Below are 15,949 nucleotides of genomic sequence, written 5' to 3' on the forward strand. Positions count from 1 at the left end.
TGAGCTTCACCGGTGCACAAGAACATTACATGTTCGGTACACAAGAATAAGGTCTTATATTTTCGCCCCATATGGTCGCAAAGAATTAAATTCTGAGCTTATGCGCAACAGAATTTTTTCAATAACAGTGTATTCCGGTTATAATCAACACCTTTATGGTAATACATGAAAACAAAAAAAAGTTAAAAAACACATATCAACCAACATTACATAATAGATATTTTGTGTCCATGCAAAAAAATTAAACACAAGAATAAAAGTGACGTTTCTACAGTTTTCAAAGAAAACCCCACAATGTGGGCACTAATCATATTTCCACAACGCGCTTCTTGAGTGCCACACAGATTAGTAGATAGTGTTATTATAACATGACACTGTCAAGAAAACAGATTTAATTGGGAACTAGACCACTAAATACTGGACGGACGATAGCTCGTTTTCTATCGATGGGTTGTAAATTGTCAGCTTAGCCATCGTATATATACGTGTTCAGGTGTGGACATGGACAACGGTGTTGTCGGATTTTATAACTTCATTTTTGGGCAGCAGTGCACTCTCCACTTCCACATCCTCCATAACTTCCTGTAGTCGTTGCGCCCGGCTAGCTCGGCGTTTGAGTTTCTGCTCTTCGTCCATTTTGGCTAAGAAGTCTTTTGACAGATGTTGTACGATACCACATCCGATGACATCTCCGAGAATGTTCACCGTTGTGCGAATGCGGTCCCTAAACAAAACATATAATATAGACATATACTTTCTAGTTCGGTAACGTACATCCGTTGCTTTAATTTGTTACTTGGTTTTTGTAAGGAATACTCTAGCTGTGTTATTCAGTCATGTAATCGGTTACACTGACATACTCGTATCTTCCGATCGAATACGCCGTATGACGAGAAACAACTAGTTAAACACATTTAAAGACAAAAAAACATCAAGCAGCCTATAAATTATCGAATTAAGTGAAAACTGGAGATAGCTCTAACTGCCGATACAGTGTATACATGTCATCTAGCTGCAGCTTTGCATCATTTATTTGAATTTGAAAGACATTGGGTTAAATTAAGTGTGATTTACGTCTCATATACAGTACATCGCTTCTCTGCGACAACTTTTAAGTTTCTGCTTAATGCTTGCAACTGGATTGTAACAACTTAAGGTCATGACGAACTACGGAGTGCCAGCCTGGGTCGTCTAAATGTCTACGCTTACAGTGTAATCAGCATATATTTGTAAATTGTAACCGTTTAATGAAAAAACTGTTCTCAAAGTTGACAAATCTTCGTTATTTTTTATATTAAATTAACTTACAAAAACCAATCAATAGCCAAAATCATGGAAACGTATTTGGCATCCAGACCGACAGCATTCAGCACCATGACCTGCGGAAGTGTTGTGACATTAACAAACAGACGTTCGTCCGTTACTGAAAATGAAGGCCAAGTGTTACCATTGTCACTAATCCAGCTTGCGGCACCTGCAATAAACATTTCGATTACCGATACCGCGAACAGTTAATCCGATTGCTATTAGGAATTAATTCGATGCAAAACATGCTAACTGACTCACCCCTGCCGCGCCGATGGCGGCGGCCGTTGCTGTGATGCTGAAAATTAAAGGACATTAATTTTTCACATAAATAAAAGGTGTGATATCTCAAACTCGAGTGTTTAGTACCTGACAGCCACAATTTTCCCTGGATCCATGGCGACATCTTGTGTTTGGGCAATAAACAGACATGCCACAGCCTCGTATAAGGCAGTTCCTAATTACAGAATTAAAAAAAACTGTTGCTGCAGTATGGACACGTATGTAACGAATCTAACGATTACAGATTTATTTGAAATACGCAATTTTGCGTCCCATATTTACCATCCATGTTGATAGTAGAACCTAAAAGTAATCACTGATAAGTTAAATTTTCGAAATTCTTAAACCTTAAAGGTCACTGTAACTTACCAATCGGTAGGACAAAGCGGGTAATCCTGAAATATAGTTTCTATTTTGCTTTATGGGTAAAACAAACTATCTGTTCGTAGCTAAGCACGAGACGTAAACTATTATGACTAGTGACTACCATTTAATTTGCCAACTGGGACAAATTTCTCGTACCTAGGGTCTACGCCGTTATTTTCTTCCACACAGCGTATAGTAATGGGCAGAGTGGCTGATGATGAACTGGTGGCGAATCCCGTGGCAAAAGCTTGTAATGAGCCGATTATAAATGTGAACGGATTCTTCCTTGTGAAAAGGAAGAATATAATGGGAAGCACCACAAACGCGTGAATTAATAGTCCAGACTGCAAATACAGGACGTTTTCATCTTTTAAACAAAATGAGCGGAAACGATTCGAAAAGCATGTACAGCCGGTATGTAGTACTACTCGTATATATTATGCATGACATTGCACCACGCTGTGGTGTAGAAAGGTCACGAAGAAGGCGGATTCATAACACTTACCAAAACCGTAAGAAAATAATAGCCAAGTTGAAACAACATAACTCCGAAATCTTTAACGAGCAACACTTGTCCGGCTACCAGGAAGGTAATACCGAGTGGAGCCAGCCTGTCGGAATTGAAGTTTAAATGTACACAGTATTTTTCATGCCTCGAAAAATTAATGGCATTAATGCGTGCGTAACGTAACGACTTTTCTGGTATCACACAATTTCAACCGTTAATGTGGTAGGTTACTTTACTGCGATGTTATTTAATCGGCGTGATTCCCGATGGACGCATTACAATCAGGGATACATTCTGGAGAATTACAATGCGGCTTACCACATAATAGCGGCAACAATGCTCATGGTAGCTTCGTTTAGTGATTCAAAAAACAACATCAAAGGCTTCCCTTTCTCTCCAAGCCGACTAATCGTAATGCCTTTAAAGAAACAAGTATCGGGAATTAAATCATTTTGTGTAGTATTTCACTTTTTGTTATATTGATGGCTTTTGCCCAATAAAGACAGACAGTATCGGGATTTTAAATTATTTTATGGCGGTTGTTATATGTACGTTTGACAAAAACTCACCGAAAACAATACTGAAAACGACCAAACCCATGATATTTATTCCTTCGATTTCCGTTCCCTTTATAATCCAGTGGCTATAATCTAAACACATTTTCAGTGAATTTCAGTGAATTTTCAGTGAATTTCAGTGAATTTCAGCACTTTTGTTCGCTCATTTGCAAGTGAATAAAATTAATAGTATCATGAAAACCTAAAACCTGTGGATACTGCTGCTATTAATACATAGCAATTCATTTTATTCGCGGCAAAGTGACAACATGATGACATCGTCGAAATTAAGCGCGAACGAAAAACAAATTTAAAAATGCTTTTAAAAATCGTGTTTGGCAAACACCAAACTCTTATTACCTTTCGGTCCTTCGGTTATATTTCCCGTCGTATTGTCGACCACAGCTTTTACTAGGGTGGTGGTGTTTAGTATAGTGCCGTTTATTTTCGGAGGGAGCGGTTCGACAAGTTGAGTTTTGTACTGACGAAATGTAGCACTGACAAGATTTGGCGGAAACATATTTCTGGAATAAATGTATAAATATACGAAACGTTATTCCCTTTCCGGAGAATAAACTTGCTTTTTTTCTTACCGAATTAGGTCCAAGAACGTATCAGCCGTTGTAATCTATCAAAAGCCGTTTTTTTTCAGATTAAAAAGTTTTTTCCGCATTACGCGTTTACGCGCACTGTACATGATTAATTATATATATACAGATATACTTTGTAACACAGCTTTGCAGAGCTAAAAATGTGTCTTTTTTTTGTTGATTAGGCGTACCGCGTACGTAATACTACCACTGACGAAAGAATAGAAAACCGATATGGCAATAAATTACGAGATCGGTTCACGATTTGTTTGAGATCGATGGCTGGTAGTTATTAATTTTTAGTAATGAGCACAGTTAAAAGATATTTTGTTTTTTTAAAAACAGCTGGTAAAAAATTACTGATTTCGGCTACAATTTTTGAATTATGCTTTAAACGACCCGAAAAATCTTGACGGTACAGTTTAAAGCCCTAAACGGTTTTCTTAGCAGCCAAAAAGCGTGGTTAAACTGGGAATTGCCAAAATTGTACTGTTAAAGTAAACGCACGGGTTCTGGTGTGGAGGTATCATCTGGTTTCATTGCCTGGCCTCCCACTTTGCCCGGACGTATAATTGTCACCAGGATGATGCCCAGAATAACGGCCATAACCGTCGTAGTAAAGTAGTATACAACAGCTCGTAATCCAATCTTCCCACTTGTTTGGGATTCCAAAGCGGCCAAACCGGATATCAATGACGATACAATCAGCGGCAATATGACGATCTTCAGCATTCGTAGAAAAATGTCACCAATAAAGGCGACGTACATTATCTTCCGGGGATCCTTGTGGATTTCAAATTCCCGCATAAGGAATCCCAGCGCTAAGAAAAATAAACATCAGTCAGAATGGCACGGTATACTTTGGGGGATTCTCTTAACTCGGTGAAGGATATGCTACCAGTCAACGTCACAAGAAGCGTCTCAAAAACGGCGAAAAATGCGTTGGGCACAAGAGTATATATACCCTTATTAATTTTTACTTATAACAAGGACTGGGGATGCAAGATTTTTCTTTATTTCGTCTTGAATTTTAAAATAAAGGTTATTTTTTATTGTTATCAAAAACATACTGTTTATTTGCTTATTCTCAAAACATTAGGTTATCGGTGCCAAACATTTATAATCCTTTAAGTTTTATATCTGGTGGCAAAAATTGCATACCAATATAATTATATGCTTATTCGAACACAGGTCGTTTTTGTTCCGAGTCCATAGTTTAACACCAATTCCGCATTAAAGGTAAGGTTCATCCTCACCAGTTCTGTGCTAACGAAATTTTAGAACTTCGTGTATGTTTTTAATAGGGCACATTATAATTTTCGGTAGCAGTTTGCGACCGGCTGGCAACGCTTATGGATACCTTTTCCTTTACCCCTAGGATAGGATAACAACTTTTGAAGTATTCTAATTGTAGGTGTTCAATGAAAAATGCCAACGACGACGTTGTCTTTTTGCTGAACACGAATACAGATTTAGGATCGAATCTTAGATACTTTTGCACATAAAATAATACATAATTAGTGCCTTCTATCTCGCAGAAAAAAAGATTTTGGTTGGCGCAATCTCAATAAAAAGCCAAGATAAGATAGTTTTATGACTTTTATCCTTATTTCCACATTCTAAAAACTGGATTAATTTTGTTCATGCAGTTATTTAAAAAAACCTAGCTAAACGCTGCACAGACCAAACATGCATGCATATACATGTAAGTTATGTGAGGTTTATTTCGCAAATTACAGCCAGATTTATCGCAGCTCAAGTTAAAGTTTTGCTTGTCGATTCCCCTAGCGTTCACATTTCAATCACTGCATGCCGGAGCATAAAAAAGTTGGCTGGATTATTTCGAAACAGTTGTGGCATGTATATATTTGCATGACATGGATATGATGATCCTGTGAACTGACAAAATATTTAACATTTGGCAAACCTCGGATCTACTAACTGGTTGACGACATCTTACCGCATGCTTCACACCCACTTAACTATACAACGTTTTTCCAATTTGTCATCTCCAAGTACCACGGTCAAAATTGTCCCGGTTGTTGCCAAAATTTTTTTAATGAAAAACTCAATCGCTGGAACTGCGCTCGAGGAAAATCAAGTGCTCACATTTATAAATGATCTATGTTTCTATACTGATATTTTTAGATTAAGTTTTACGAGTATAAAACGGTATAGCGGAATACGTATGATTGCCGTTTAATAGATCACAAAGAAATTAAATCGTATCAGCAAACGAGTGTCGCGTGATGCATAAGCGTAAAGGTATCCAATTTTTGATTCTTCCACAAGTTAAAACCGGTTTCTATTTTTTACTTGTTGCAAAAAAAAGAGAAATCAATATTTTCTATACTCCAGACTCCAGAGATTGTAGCCAATAAAGGCAGCTTCCGATACCTGGCACAATTTTGAATATGAGAGGGTAATCGGTGAGTGATACCCTGGCCACGACTAAGTGCTAACGGCAGCAATCAAATGGTGAAAATTTATTGCTGCAGCAGCACATTCGCCCATGATTATGACCATGCGTAATATCAAACGAAGCCTGAACAATTACGTATACGCAATAAACATCCGATTAAAAGCAATACCGGCATTTAAGGAGCGCTTCTCACTTATACCTCCACAGCTGATTGGCAGAATATAAAACTGGAAAAACCGGATTTATACAAACCGGCACGCTAATTAATGATATGTTTTACATGATACTAATTTTGGCAGAAAACACATAACAAATTGATGGTAAAACGCAGTAAAAACGTTTGTTGTTTTAAAACAGCCTTTTGTAAAGCTGCACTTTTGGCGCCAGGTCGGAAAACAAAATAAATCATACTTAAAGCCGGTCCTTGTTTTAAAGACAAGACCTTAAGTTTACTTTGAGGTACTCTAGCGCAACAGCGACAACCCTGCTTTTCGGCGCATCTGTTTGCATAGAAAGTGTACATAATGCAGACATGTGGGTTTACATTCTGTCGGACACGATTTTCAAAAATTTAAATGCATGGTCAGGCACGTTAAAGTGTTATAAGCATTTTCCCGGTGTGAAAGAGATTACATGTTCTGCACAGCGAGGGGCACATTACCCACGTCCAAATTGCTGGATTACATTCTCGCGAGTTTTTCTTTTTTCACAGACCTTATAAAGGAAAGACCTCTCTATGCATGTCATACCATTATCATACTTGTTGTGAATGTTTACTTGCATAAACCGTTAACATGTTATTCCTGAAAAGCGAAAAAGTGCCTTTTTGAAGTTCGGAACTCGGTTTAAATCGCGAGCGCCCAGTTAAACGTAGTTTAGACTGCTTTTTTTTAAAAAATTGTTTTGCCAGGGCATTCTTACTTTGTCAGTAAATTACGATTGCATTTCGCTATTCAAAGTGTACAGTATGAACGTATCCGTTTTTGCTGATCCATATATTATTTGTGCTGTTACAATTTTAACCAAAAAATAACAGAGCCATTCCAGCGATTGCGTCGAATCACTTTCCCATTTTCAGCATCAGTGCAAACTGTTCTGCTGCTTTGCGATGAACTTTGAGCTGGTAATTCACCTTTAGCGCTTGCTTTCTGTTGCCGTGGTATATATAAGCTACCGGCCAGTTGTGGTCAAAGATCATGGTCAAAAGTAAAGCAAAAAAAACTTTCGACCCGGAAGGTAACGCTTTCGCTTGTTTATATAATGAAATGAAAAGCTTACAGCTTTCTCACAGCTACAGCAACTCGCCGGTACGAACTTTTGAATAGATAAAAGTGTAAAACGGTGTGCAACGGAAAGAAAGCAGCATGCTTCACTGTAAGCATTGCAAGTGTAGGAAAGTACAGTTCCAAAGCAGGTTAACAGTCGTATTCCGGCCAGTTCCAAAGTGTCCCAAGGTTCCCGGAATAAGTGATACAAATTATTTTCAATTAATTAATTAAATTTTAATTAAATTTCTAATACAGTAGTACCGTATTGCGAAATTAATCAATTAGTGTCGTAATTACTTCTACAAAAATTATTTGAATCCGACGGCGGCTACTGACATAAGAAGCGCGCTCCTATACACATATTAACATTCCTGCATATCTGTGCATTCTTACCTGTTCCAGCAAAAATGGCGACAATAAGCAGCATAACTTTAAGATTGTTCTTGAGAGCCGTAATCCAACATTTTTTGGTGCAAGTGCAGTGACAGCAGCCGGCCATTCCTGATCGGCCAGTGCTCTTTCTGCGATGGTTACCCGTGGTTAATTCGTTTGATCCATGGAGTTCAACCTGCTCTTCCGCCTCGACATCGTAACTTTTCTGCTTATTATTTAAACGAGTCATTTTGTTAGAAAAACCATGTGCAGAATTACACCATTAAATCCCAATACGATAATGGCTTAAAAACGGTGGCTTATAACACTCCACACTGCCAGAAATGCCGGCACCATTGAGACCAATTACATCGTAAAGTCAGCTAGCTATAAGGAAAAACTGGCTGTGCATCGAAAAATGAAGACACGGGTCTTTGTCTAGCAAATGTGGCGCTGTCAATCGGGGCCGCCTAAACATAAGCCCCTATCAGCACCGCCGCATTAAACTGGTTCATATCAATTTTTTGCCTCTACTGTGGTCTTCACGCGCCGGCGTACACATATGTTGTACGATCTACACCCGCGTGTGCCGGGTAATATGCCGGCGCTTATGCCGCGCTACTATACCGAACCGGAAATTGCCGCTCAGTTTACCGGGTGCGTCCTCTGACGTGCTGTGTTTAAACTGTTTGAGAAACATCTTTTAGCACTGTGGTCCAAAACAATAAAATGTATAGTAAGTTTATTTATAGCTGAATTAACGCAGTGTGCGAGGAGCGCAAAGTGGAGCACAAACTGCTGACGTCCTTACTATTTAATTGTATTTCCACCTGTTATCACTCGTGCTGCTTGTCTGCATCCGTTCAACAGCGACCAATTGTTTATTGAATTTCAAAAATCAATGACCAATGCGGAACGTGTGTGTTTGTAAATGATCTGTAAACTGCTTTGCTAACAATAAAACTTGTAAGAAGATTGGTGGAAAAACTTGTTCGGCCATTCTTATGTTTCTTGTATTGCTTTCTTTTGAATACCTCGCAATTTTTTCTACTGCATAAGTACACATCATCCTGTACAAATAAATTTGGTGATTTCATGCTAAACGTCTGTAATGACCTGCAGAATAATTTGAAGCTTTAACATAAAATAGAATTAATTCAAAACATACGTTTTCTGGTTCAGCGCGAAAACAAGATCGATATTTATTAACAATAGGAATTATGCGCTTTTTACGCAATATTTATTGTCCATAACCTTATTATTTGGTATCCGCTATATGCCTGCTGTATAATGCATAATGTGGCTCTTGTGAAATGTAAACTGAACAATTGTGATTGCGTTAAAACGCACCTCATATTACGCCTTATTGAGTCCTAAATTATTGTGCAACCACCGTTCTTCGCAAACGAAATCGTCGATGCTCAAAAATTTAGCAAGTGATTTTACATTGCGTACTGGGTAAATTTTCCCAGAATGCGATTCCCGCTGTTAGTAGGCGACCCGATTTCTCAGCGGGTCGCAGAAAGATGCCTCGGTTCAGTAGCCGCAACATTGCACTTATAATTTTGTGCAATAGATGGATGAATCATATATACGCGTCGGCGTACGAATTTTAAAATGCAGTAGTGTGTATTAATGCTAAACGACAGTTTCCATCCAAATATCCGATTGTCATCGGTTCGACCAGCAAAGGCGTGATATTAATCTGGTAGTAAAGATTTAACTACACTATGTGATCGACAGTTTAGATAGCTTGGCAGATTTAGCGCGGCATTTTTCATTTTCAGTCTTATCTTTCATGCGGTACATTAGCATTTTTTTCTAACCGGTTCGCTTGCGTCGACGTATGTCGCTTCCGTTTTTCTTGCGGTGCTATATATAGAAGGTTTTCGTGCTGCAGTCTGTTGCGGATCACTAGAAATACATCAGCTGTGTAATTCTTCCGAATATGTCTCTTTTGATTTTGCTTTGGTAGATGTGGTATAATAATATTATTTTTGAATCTTTTTTTAGCGATATCGATACAAGTATATTATGCGATCGCGGAGTGCTTGTCCTCGCCACATCGTTGCCCGATAATATATCACAATTAGCAGAACAGCACAAAAGTAATATACAGTAACACAATGCATTAGTTTGTATCAAACAAAGATTCCAAAATTCGCGGATATCTGAGCCAGAAAATAAAGCAAAACAGAGTTTTTCCTGTACTTCCTGTGTAGAAAGTGGCCCGCCCAGAACAACTTAGAACGCGTCACAACATATAACAAAGGTCAGCTTCTTTTTGCGTACAGATTTGTACAGTGCTAATTGGCAGTCTCTGAAGTGCGGTATCACGGTTCGAGGATTACGCACGTTTTTGTAAAGTGAAAGGAATATTATGACATAATAAATCTACGCGAATCTGGCACAATCCTGTGCATCTAAAAATCAAATTGTACAGCTTATAGCATATATCTGTACAGAATGTACAATATAATTCGTTTGGCTGTACTACAGAACAATTTTATAACCTTTGTAGTTTTGAAAAGCGGGAACTAGGGACTATGCAAGGATACACCATTCTGTCGGCTGTTTTTTAAAGTATATTTGATGCATCATCGTACAAAGGGTTTAAACTACAAATATAAACCTTATAATAACTAAAAAGTTGCACTTTATTTGTGACGGGCACTGCATGACCGAAGCGTAGCAGGAACACGTGATAAACTTATATTACGATATTGCTGGTACAAGTGCAATTATAATGTAATAATCTTGCTTTATACAGAGCGTCAATAAACGTGTAAAAGGATGTTCTAAATTACACTTAAATCCCGTAACCGATAGAACCGCCTGGAGAGATGAGTGCTCTGCTGTTTTAAAAAAAAACGGAATTTATAAATTCTGCCCGGACAATGTTTTCTTAAACTTGGGCAACAACTTCCTTAAAGCCAGATACCTTTTTGCTTTCGAACGGTAATTTATGCAAGTACGACAATTTAGTCATGCCAGGGCCAGCCAGACAATATATCAAGGCAGTTTTCCATCAATCAACTTTTGTACTTCTGTATACGGTACATACGGTATTATACTGTTAGTTTATACAATGTTTGTGCGGTAAATGCTGTACCAGGACGTGTATTGTACAGAGCACATATTTTGCAGAGGCGTCAAGGAATCATAAATTATGCCCACTTCGACTTCCAGTTTGATGCCGTGCAACATTTATTCGGTTACATAACCCTCTGGATTTTAGCCTTACGTTATAGCGATATGCGATAAGCACGGTGCATCCATCTTTGGTTCGGACGTTAAAGGATTAACGAAAACAGACACTTTTCATAATCTCAACCGGAAATCTCAGCTGGTGTATAGCTCGCCTGTGCTACGCATTAGTTTATGCTGGAAAGCAGTAATTTGTTCTACATAATTACTTGATCTCGACGCGCTTCTCGTAGGATAATAGCAAGACTTTTGGAGTTTCTGAAAACTGCATTCTTTGCGCCGAACAGGTAATCTGGAACTGTAAATAATTACTGGCAGTAAAAGTTAGCAGTTTTAGCTTTTGCCTACCCAAATATTTTCTAAGAATTCAACATAAAATATGACACGTAGAAACCCTGTTTTGTGCATTGCAGTTTTGTGCATTGTGCATTTTTGATAATACCCACTGATTCTGTTTGCTAGCGTACGTAAGGATAATGAAGTATGTATTCATGTAACATAATCAGACTGTGCAGTGCAAATGTTTTTGTTGACAAACTCGCTCGCAGTTTAGTGGCTATATTTTTATTTAGGTTTAGTGCAAGCAAAAAACCTACAATTATTGTAAATTGTTTTTCTATAGAAAATGAACACAAAGGTCGGATGTTTCGCGTGGTTAACGCTCAGCGTCTTGTTGGTTATACGCCCTGCTGCCGGCAGTCAGCAAGCGGCGCCGGGATTCCGATGTGTCTTCCATGTGGAAGCCGAGAGCGGAGAGACCTGTGACCGTATCGCCTTGAATCGCGGTGTGAGCCAAAGCGACATAAGAAAATGGAATACTGACTGTGGTCGCCTAAGAATGGGTGATGCAGTTTGCGTTAACGCTGTGCAAACAGGAGCGACCGGAAGTGATGCCAGTCGAAGAAATTCCAACCAAGATTCACAGCGACACCGCGGACGGGAACGATCGGATTCGCGCCAGAGACAAGCATCTTCAGAATAATGGGTGGGGTGTGGTAACCCATAGTTTCGCTCTTAATATAGAGCAAGTACGATGCTTCAACACTTGTCGGTAATGCCATGACGAAGTGATAGTGATCAACAATACAGTACCATTTTTTTATACGCAATATGTATTGCTTTGAATCTGTATTGCTGATGGTGATATCAGCATAGTTATACTTCATGGCAACGAGAACGTATAAAAAGCTCTACAGCTTAAAAAACTTATTCTGTGAACTTATTCATTCATTATTTTCTTCATTTCTTTCCACCAAAACTCGTCTTTATCTGCCCCAACCAAATTTACAACTTCGGGAATAATTGCTCGGAAACGTTGAACAGGGCTTAACATGATCATCGAATACAAACATTTTCCCATGGCAAATTCTTTGGCAAGAAAAGCCTTTAAGAAACTCCATAACGGTTCGCACTGGTTGATAATAATCAATTCACAGAAAATATGCCGAATATCTGCATTAGCTACGTCAATAGAGTAGAATTTCCGAAGACGCTGCAAGTCCTCGGGGCAGATCAGTTCGGGTAACTCTTTCAGATAGTCCAGAATTAAACAAGTATCGAGTGGTTCCTGCGACGCTGGCACTTTAATTATCAACTTTCTTTTGCTTTTGGCCGCATTAGCACCGAAAACGCAGTTCCATAATTTAACCACAGATCTGTATTCATCAATTAACAGTTTCATTTCTGCAGAAGTACACCTGCCTTCCACTTCTGTCGGGATGCCGGGTTGGCTCAACCATGTCGCACGAAGGTGCATCATAAATGCATCTTGAGATCCATAATTCAGATGTCTGGCAAAATTTGTGTAATAATCTAGTATAAATCCTTCAGCCAAGACGAATTTACCGGCGTGCTGGATAGTCCAAAATTTTAAAAACTGCATAAAAGCCTCTTTTCCAACAATCTCCAGATGCCGAAGAAGAAAGTATCCCTTGAGATAATGAATCTGGCAAGACAATTTCGCGCAGTTCAGACCGTTCCCAACAGATGACGAAGCCGACTGTTGCTGCAGCAGTTGCAGATGTCCAGGTGTGTGGGCGATTTCTTCCGCGAGTAAACGGTATTTCCATAATTCGCGTCGCTTCAGCCAACGTGTGCATTCTTCGGCCGACCAACTCTTCACCCGTTGCATGACTTCAACGTGAACAATATCCTGTGTTTCGGACGAAAAAAAAAGATTAATTACTGGACGTGTGGAAGTATAACGTTCCATTTCGCACTCTAAGCCTTCCGCGCAACGACGAATTTAAGTTAAGCTACCCAACACTAAGTTGGCGAAATCGAATAATTAACGAAAAAACATCATTCATGAATCAACAAAGTTTTAATAACAAACAATACAGCAAACAAAACAATAATAGTTTTAGTAACAAACAATGTAACAAACAAAACAATATAAAAAATAATAATATAAAAAAGCTGCATAATACGTACAAAAAATTTCAATACCAAAAACAAGGCCAACGGCGCAACATTTACCTCAAGGAAAGTGGCAAATCCCTCGGAGATCCATTCTTCTGACCAGTCTCGCGGGCCAATGGACAATCCGTACCATGCATGCACCACTTCGTGAGCAATTCGCACTAGCATCCCACCGTCCGGTGACAACACCGCTGGATGGATAAATAAAAGATTCGGCCAAGCCATTCCCAGACTTTCATATGCTGTCGATGTAATCCAGACGCTCAATTGCGAAAAAGGATAAAGGCCTAACATACCTTCCGCGATTACCAGACATTCACTGAAATATCTCAATAATTCCACAGAGCGGATGCACGCTGCTTGCGAAACTCCATAGATCAGTCGAAACGGTAAACGACCACCCAATAACGAATGCTCTTCCACGTAAAAATTTCCCATTAATAACCCGAGTGTCGATATGGGTGCGGGCGCTGAATTAGAGAATCTCCATATGAGCTCTTGATCGGTTCCTCCGCAAAAACATTCATGATCGCCTGTCATAAACAAGGAGATTTGTTTGTCGGGTGTACCAGCCAGCAACACTTTCACTTGACAATCCCATGTCACGTTTATTCCAGGAGCGTCCTGGCACGGTAACAATGCGCGATTATTCACCAAAACTCCCGAAGTGAAGATCAGAATGCGCGCTGCATCGTCCACCGTCCATCGTAATGAGCACGATGGGGATTTTGTGGAATAAAAAACCACGATCCTTTCGGGAAAATTCGCTACATTATCGCCAATATGGACACTCCAGCGGTTCGTTGTGCAATGTAGAGACTTCAAGTTTTCATGATTGAGGAGCTCTTCATCCAGCTGTTGGAAGGGTTGCACTGGAGAATGCAGAATATGCGCGGATTTGATGTCCAATTCGTAGGCATCCAGGATAATTTCAAAGCGTTTAACGGAGGTCTCGGGTGGTAATTCTTGGCACCTTCGAGCAGATGGGTTTACTGTATCTACTGTTTCGGAATTGTCCCCGTCAGCAGGCTTGCTCAGATGTAAAAGCACAAAGCCTTCCAAACGCTTCTCGCGAAGCTTCGCAGTCCATTGGATACTGTAATGTGTGACCAGCACATCGCGCACATTGGCGCACAGAGGTAGTTCACTCTCATCAACACTCTGGTCTTCGGACGTGGAATTAACTACGGAAGCAAACATGGAGCAGCGTGCGGCCGTGCCCACCATGCAACCAGATTATTCCGGTTCTTAGCTATGAAGTTCTGAAAAGACTGAAAGTTCAAAAGTGAAAAATGATTTGATTTTTCGTTTCTGAGTGTCGTGAGTGACTGAGTGCCATCCGCTTTTGTTTATCGATGCAACCGCCGCCAGGAGCGGTGCGGTGGGCTGCTTTACAGTTAGGCTTCTCAGTTCTCACCATCAGAAATTGGTCGTACCGTTGTGTCCACTGTCCAGCCGTGTACCTCTACCGTGGGGACTATTATCCCGCTGTCAGTGGAAACACATACGTTACATTCCAAATTCAAGGAACAACTCTTTTGTGCTACGCTAAAATTGCCGCAGTTTTAGAACGAGTACTTACAGATAAGCCGTGCAACTTTTTTTTTGCTTGCACTGCAGTTTACCAAAGTACCGTATAAAGTATAGAAACGCATAAACCATTACGCGTACTTACTTGTGCAGGATAACTTTTAATAAGTAACACATGCTAAAAACTAAGTACTAAAACAAAATTCATAACAAAAACACTTCCTCTATGCTATCCTGTTCGGGGATACCGTATGTGTGGCGATATGTGCGATGCGAGGTACCCATCGCACATATCGCGATATCTATATCTTTGTTGCAACCAGTCACGTTTCGGCAGTTTTCCTCTTTCCGCGTGCTCCGCTGCTGCAGGACTCTCGCAGAAATGGGGTCGATGAATGAGGCAGCGAGGTTGTCCACGCAGGTTACATCTGTACCCAGTGTTTTTCCGCGCTCCCAAGGGACAAGAGTAATACCAGAGGCCGAAGGCGTTGTGCTCAAGCAGGTTATACCGAGGTAATCCACGGGCAATGCATGGATCCACACGCTTGATTCCGGGGTTCACACCGCCTTCAGGTGGGCGACTTCTCTTGCAATTGGATAACCCGAAACGCACGCAGCCAGCCTTGATTGCAGATAATGCGTTCAAAGTCGCCGGAGTGTCCCAGGCCTGCTGGATGTGGCGAAACATTAACGGCCGGAAGTTCGTCCGTATCAGCCAATGTTTTCCAGAAGCGCGTGGCGGAAGTCACTTGTACATGTGCAGGTACAGCTAACTTCTTTTGCAACGCGCTTACATTTAATTTTACTAAGTTCGGTGACATTATGGCTTTCGGTTCGAACTTATGTTTGGTGTGTTTAGCAAACGATGCTGACATGGTGAGGGTGTTTATTTCCTTTATCCTTAGGCGGCTTCCGAAATTCGGGGTGTACACGTAAGCATCTTTATATCTGAAATAATCCGGAAAACAGTGTTTGTAGCCCTATCAGTAGTTCGTATTCAAATTTTGATAGTGATTGGAAATATTTGAGTACGGGGTGAAGTCGCCCTGTATATAGCTAGCTTTCTTTTTTTGTTTATTCGTAACTTGTTTTGAATATTTGTGGTTGACCGTGAGCCGTAA

General features: G+C 40.0%; 2 protein-coding genes across 2 annotated transcripts; both read right to left on the bottom strand.

Annotated features, from left to right (window-relative positions):
- Positions 1 to 377: 377 nt before the first annotated feature.
- LOC129584518 (excitatory amino acid transporter 3-like) lies at positions 378 to 8,221 on the bottom strand. The gene is made up of 15 exons (XM_055476705.1): positions 7,692 to 8,221; positions 4,116 to 4,429; positions 3,612 to 3,646; positions 3,379 to 3,542; positions 3,031 to 3,111; positions 2,780 to 2,879; positions 2,459 to 2,564; positions 2,110 to 2,297; positions 1,957 to 1,982; positions 1,870 to 1,890; positions 1,675 to 1,762; positions 1,567 to 1,603; positions 1,448 to 1,474; positions 1,309 to 1,379; positions 378 to 724 (listed from the first exon to the last, which is right to left on the bottom strand). The coding sequence occupies exons 1-15, from the start codon at positions 7,918 to 7,920 to the stop codon at positions 490 to 492; spliced, it is 1,722 nt and encodes a 573-aa protein (XP_055332680.1). The 5' UTR covers positions 7,921 to 8,221; the 3' UTR covers positions 378 to 489.
- A 3,860-nt stretch (positions 8,222 to 12,081) lies between these two features.
- On the bottom strand, positions 12,082 to 14,607 carry LOC129584565 (aminopeptidase O-like). The gene is made up of 2 exons (XM_055476776.1): positions 13,356 to 14,607; positions 12,082 to 13,029 (listed from the first exon to the last, which is right to left on the bottom strand). Exons 1-2 carry the CDS (start codon positions 14,523 to 14,525, stop codon positions 12,097 to 12,099), a joined length of 2,103 nt encoding a protein of 700 aa, XP_055332751.1. The 5' UTR covers positions 14,526 to 14,607; the 3' UTR covers positions 12,082 to 12,096.
- Between the last annotated feature and the right edge of the window lie 1,342 nt (positions 14,608 to 15,949).

The sequence above is a fragment of the Paramacrobiotus metropolitanus genome, unplaced genomic scaffold (genome assembly GCF_019649055.1).
Source record: "Paramacrobiotus metropolitanus isolate TYO unplaced genomic scaffold, Prichtersi_v1.0 Parri_scaffold0000014, whole genome shotgun sequence".
NCBI lineage: Eukaryota > Metazoa > Tardigrada > Eutardigrada > Parachela > Macrobiotidae > Paramacrobiotus > Paramacrobiotus metropolitanus.

Coding starts and splice junctions, on each gene's coding strand:
- LOC129584518 (XM_055476705.1), bottom strand. CDS start 7,920: ATGACTCGTTTAAATAATAAGCAGAAAAGTTACGATGTCGAGGCGGAA. Junction 2,298..2,458: donor ATTATTTTCTTACGGTTTTG/GTAAGTGTTATG, acceptor CTGTATTTGCAG/TCTGGACTATTAATTCACGC. Junction 1,763..1,869: donor TTCTACTATCAACATGGATG/GTAAATATGGGA, acceptor TTCTGTAATTAG/GAACTGCCTTATACGAGGCT.
- LOC129584565 (XM_055476776.1), bottom strand. CDS start 14,525: ATGGTGGGCACGGCCGCACGCTGCTCCATGTTTGCTTCCGTAGTTAAT. Junction 13,030..13,355: donor GATTTGCCACTTTCCTTGAG/GTAAATGTTGCG, acceptor TCCGAAACACAG/GATATTGTTCACGTTGAAGT.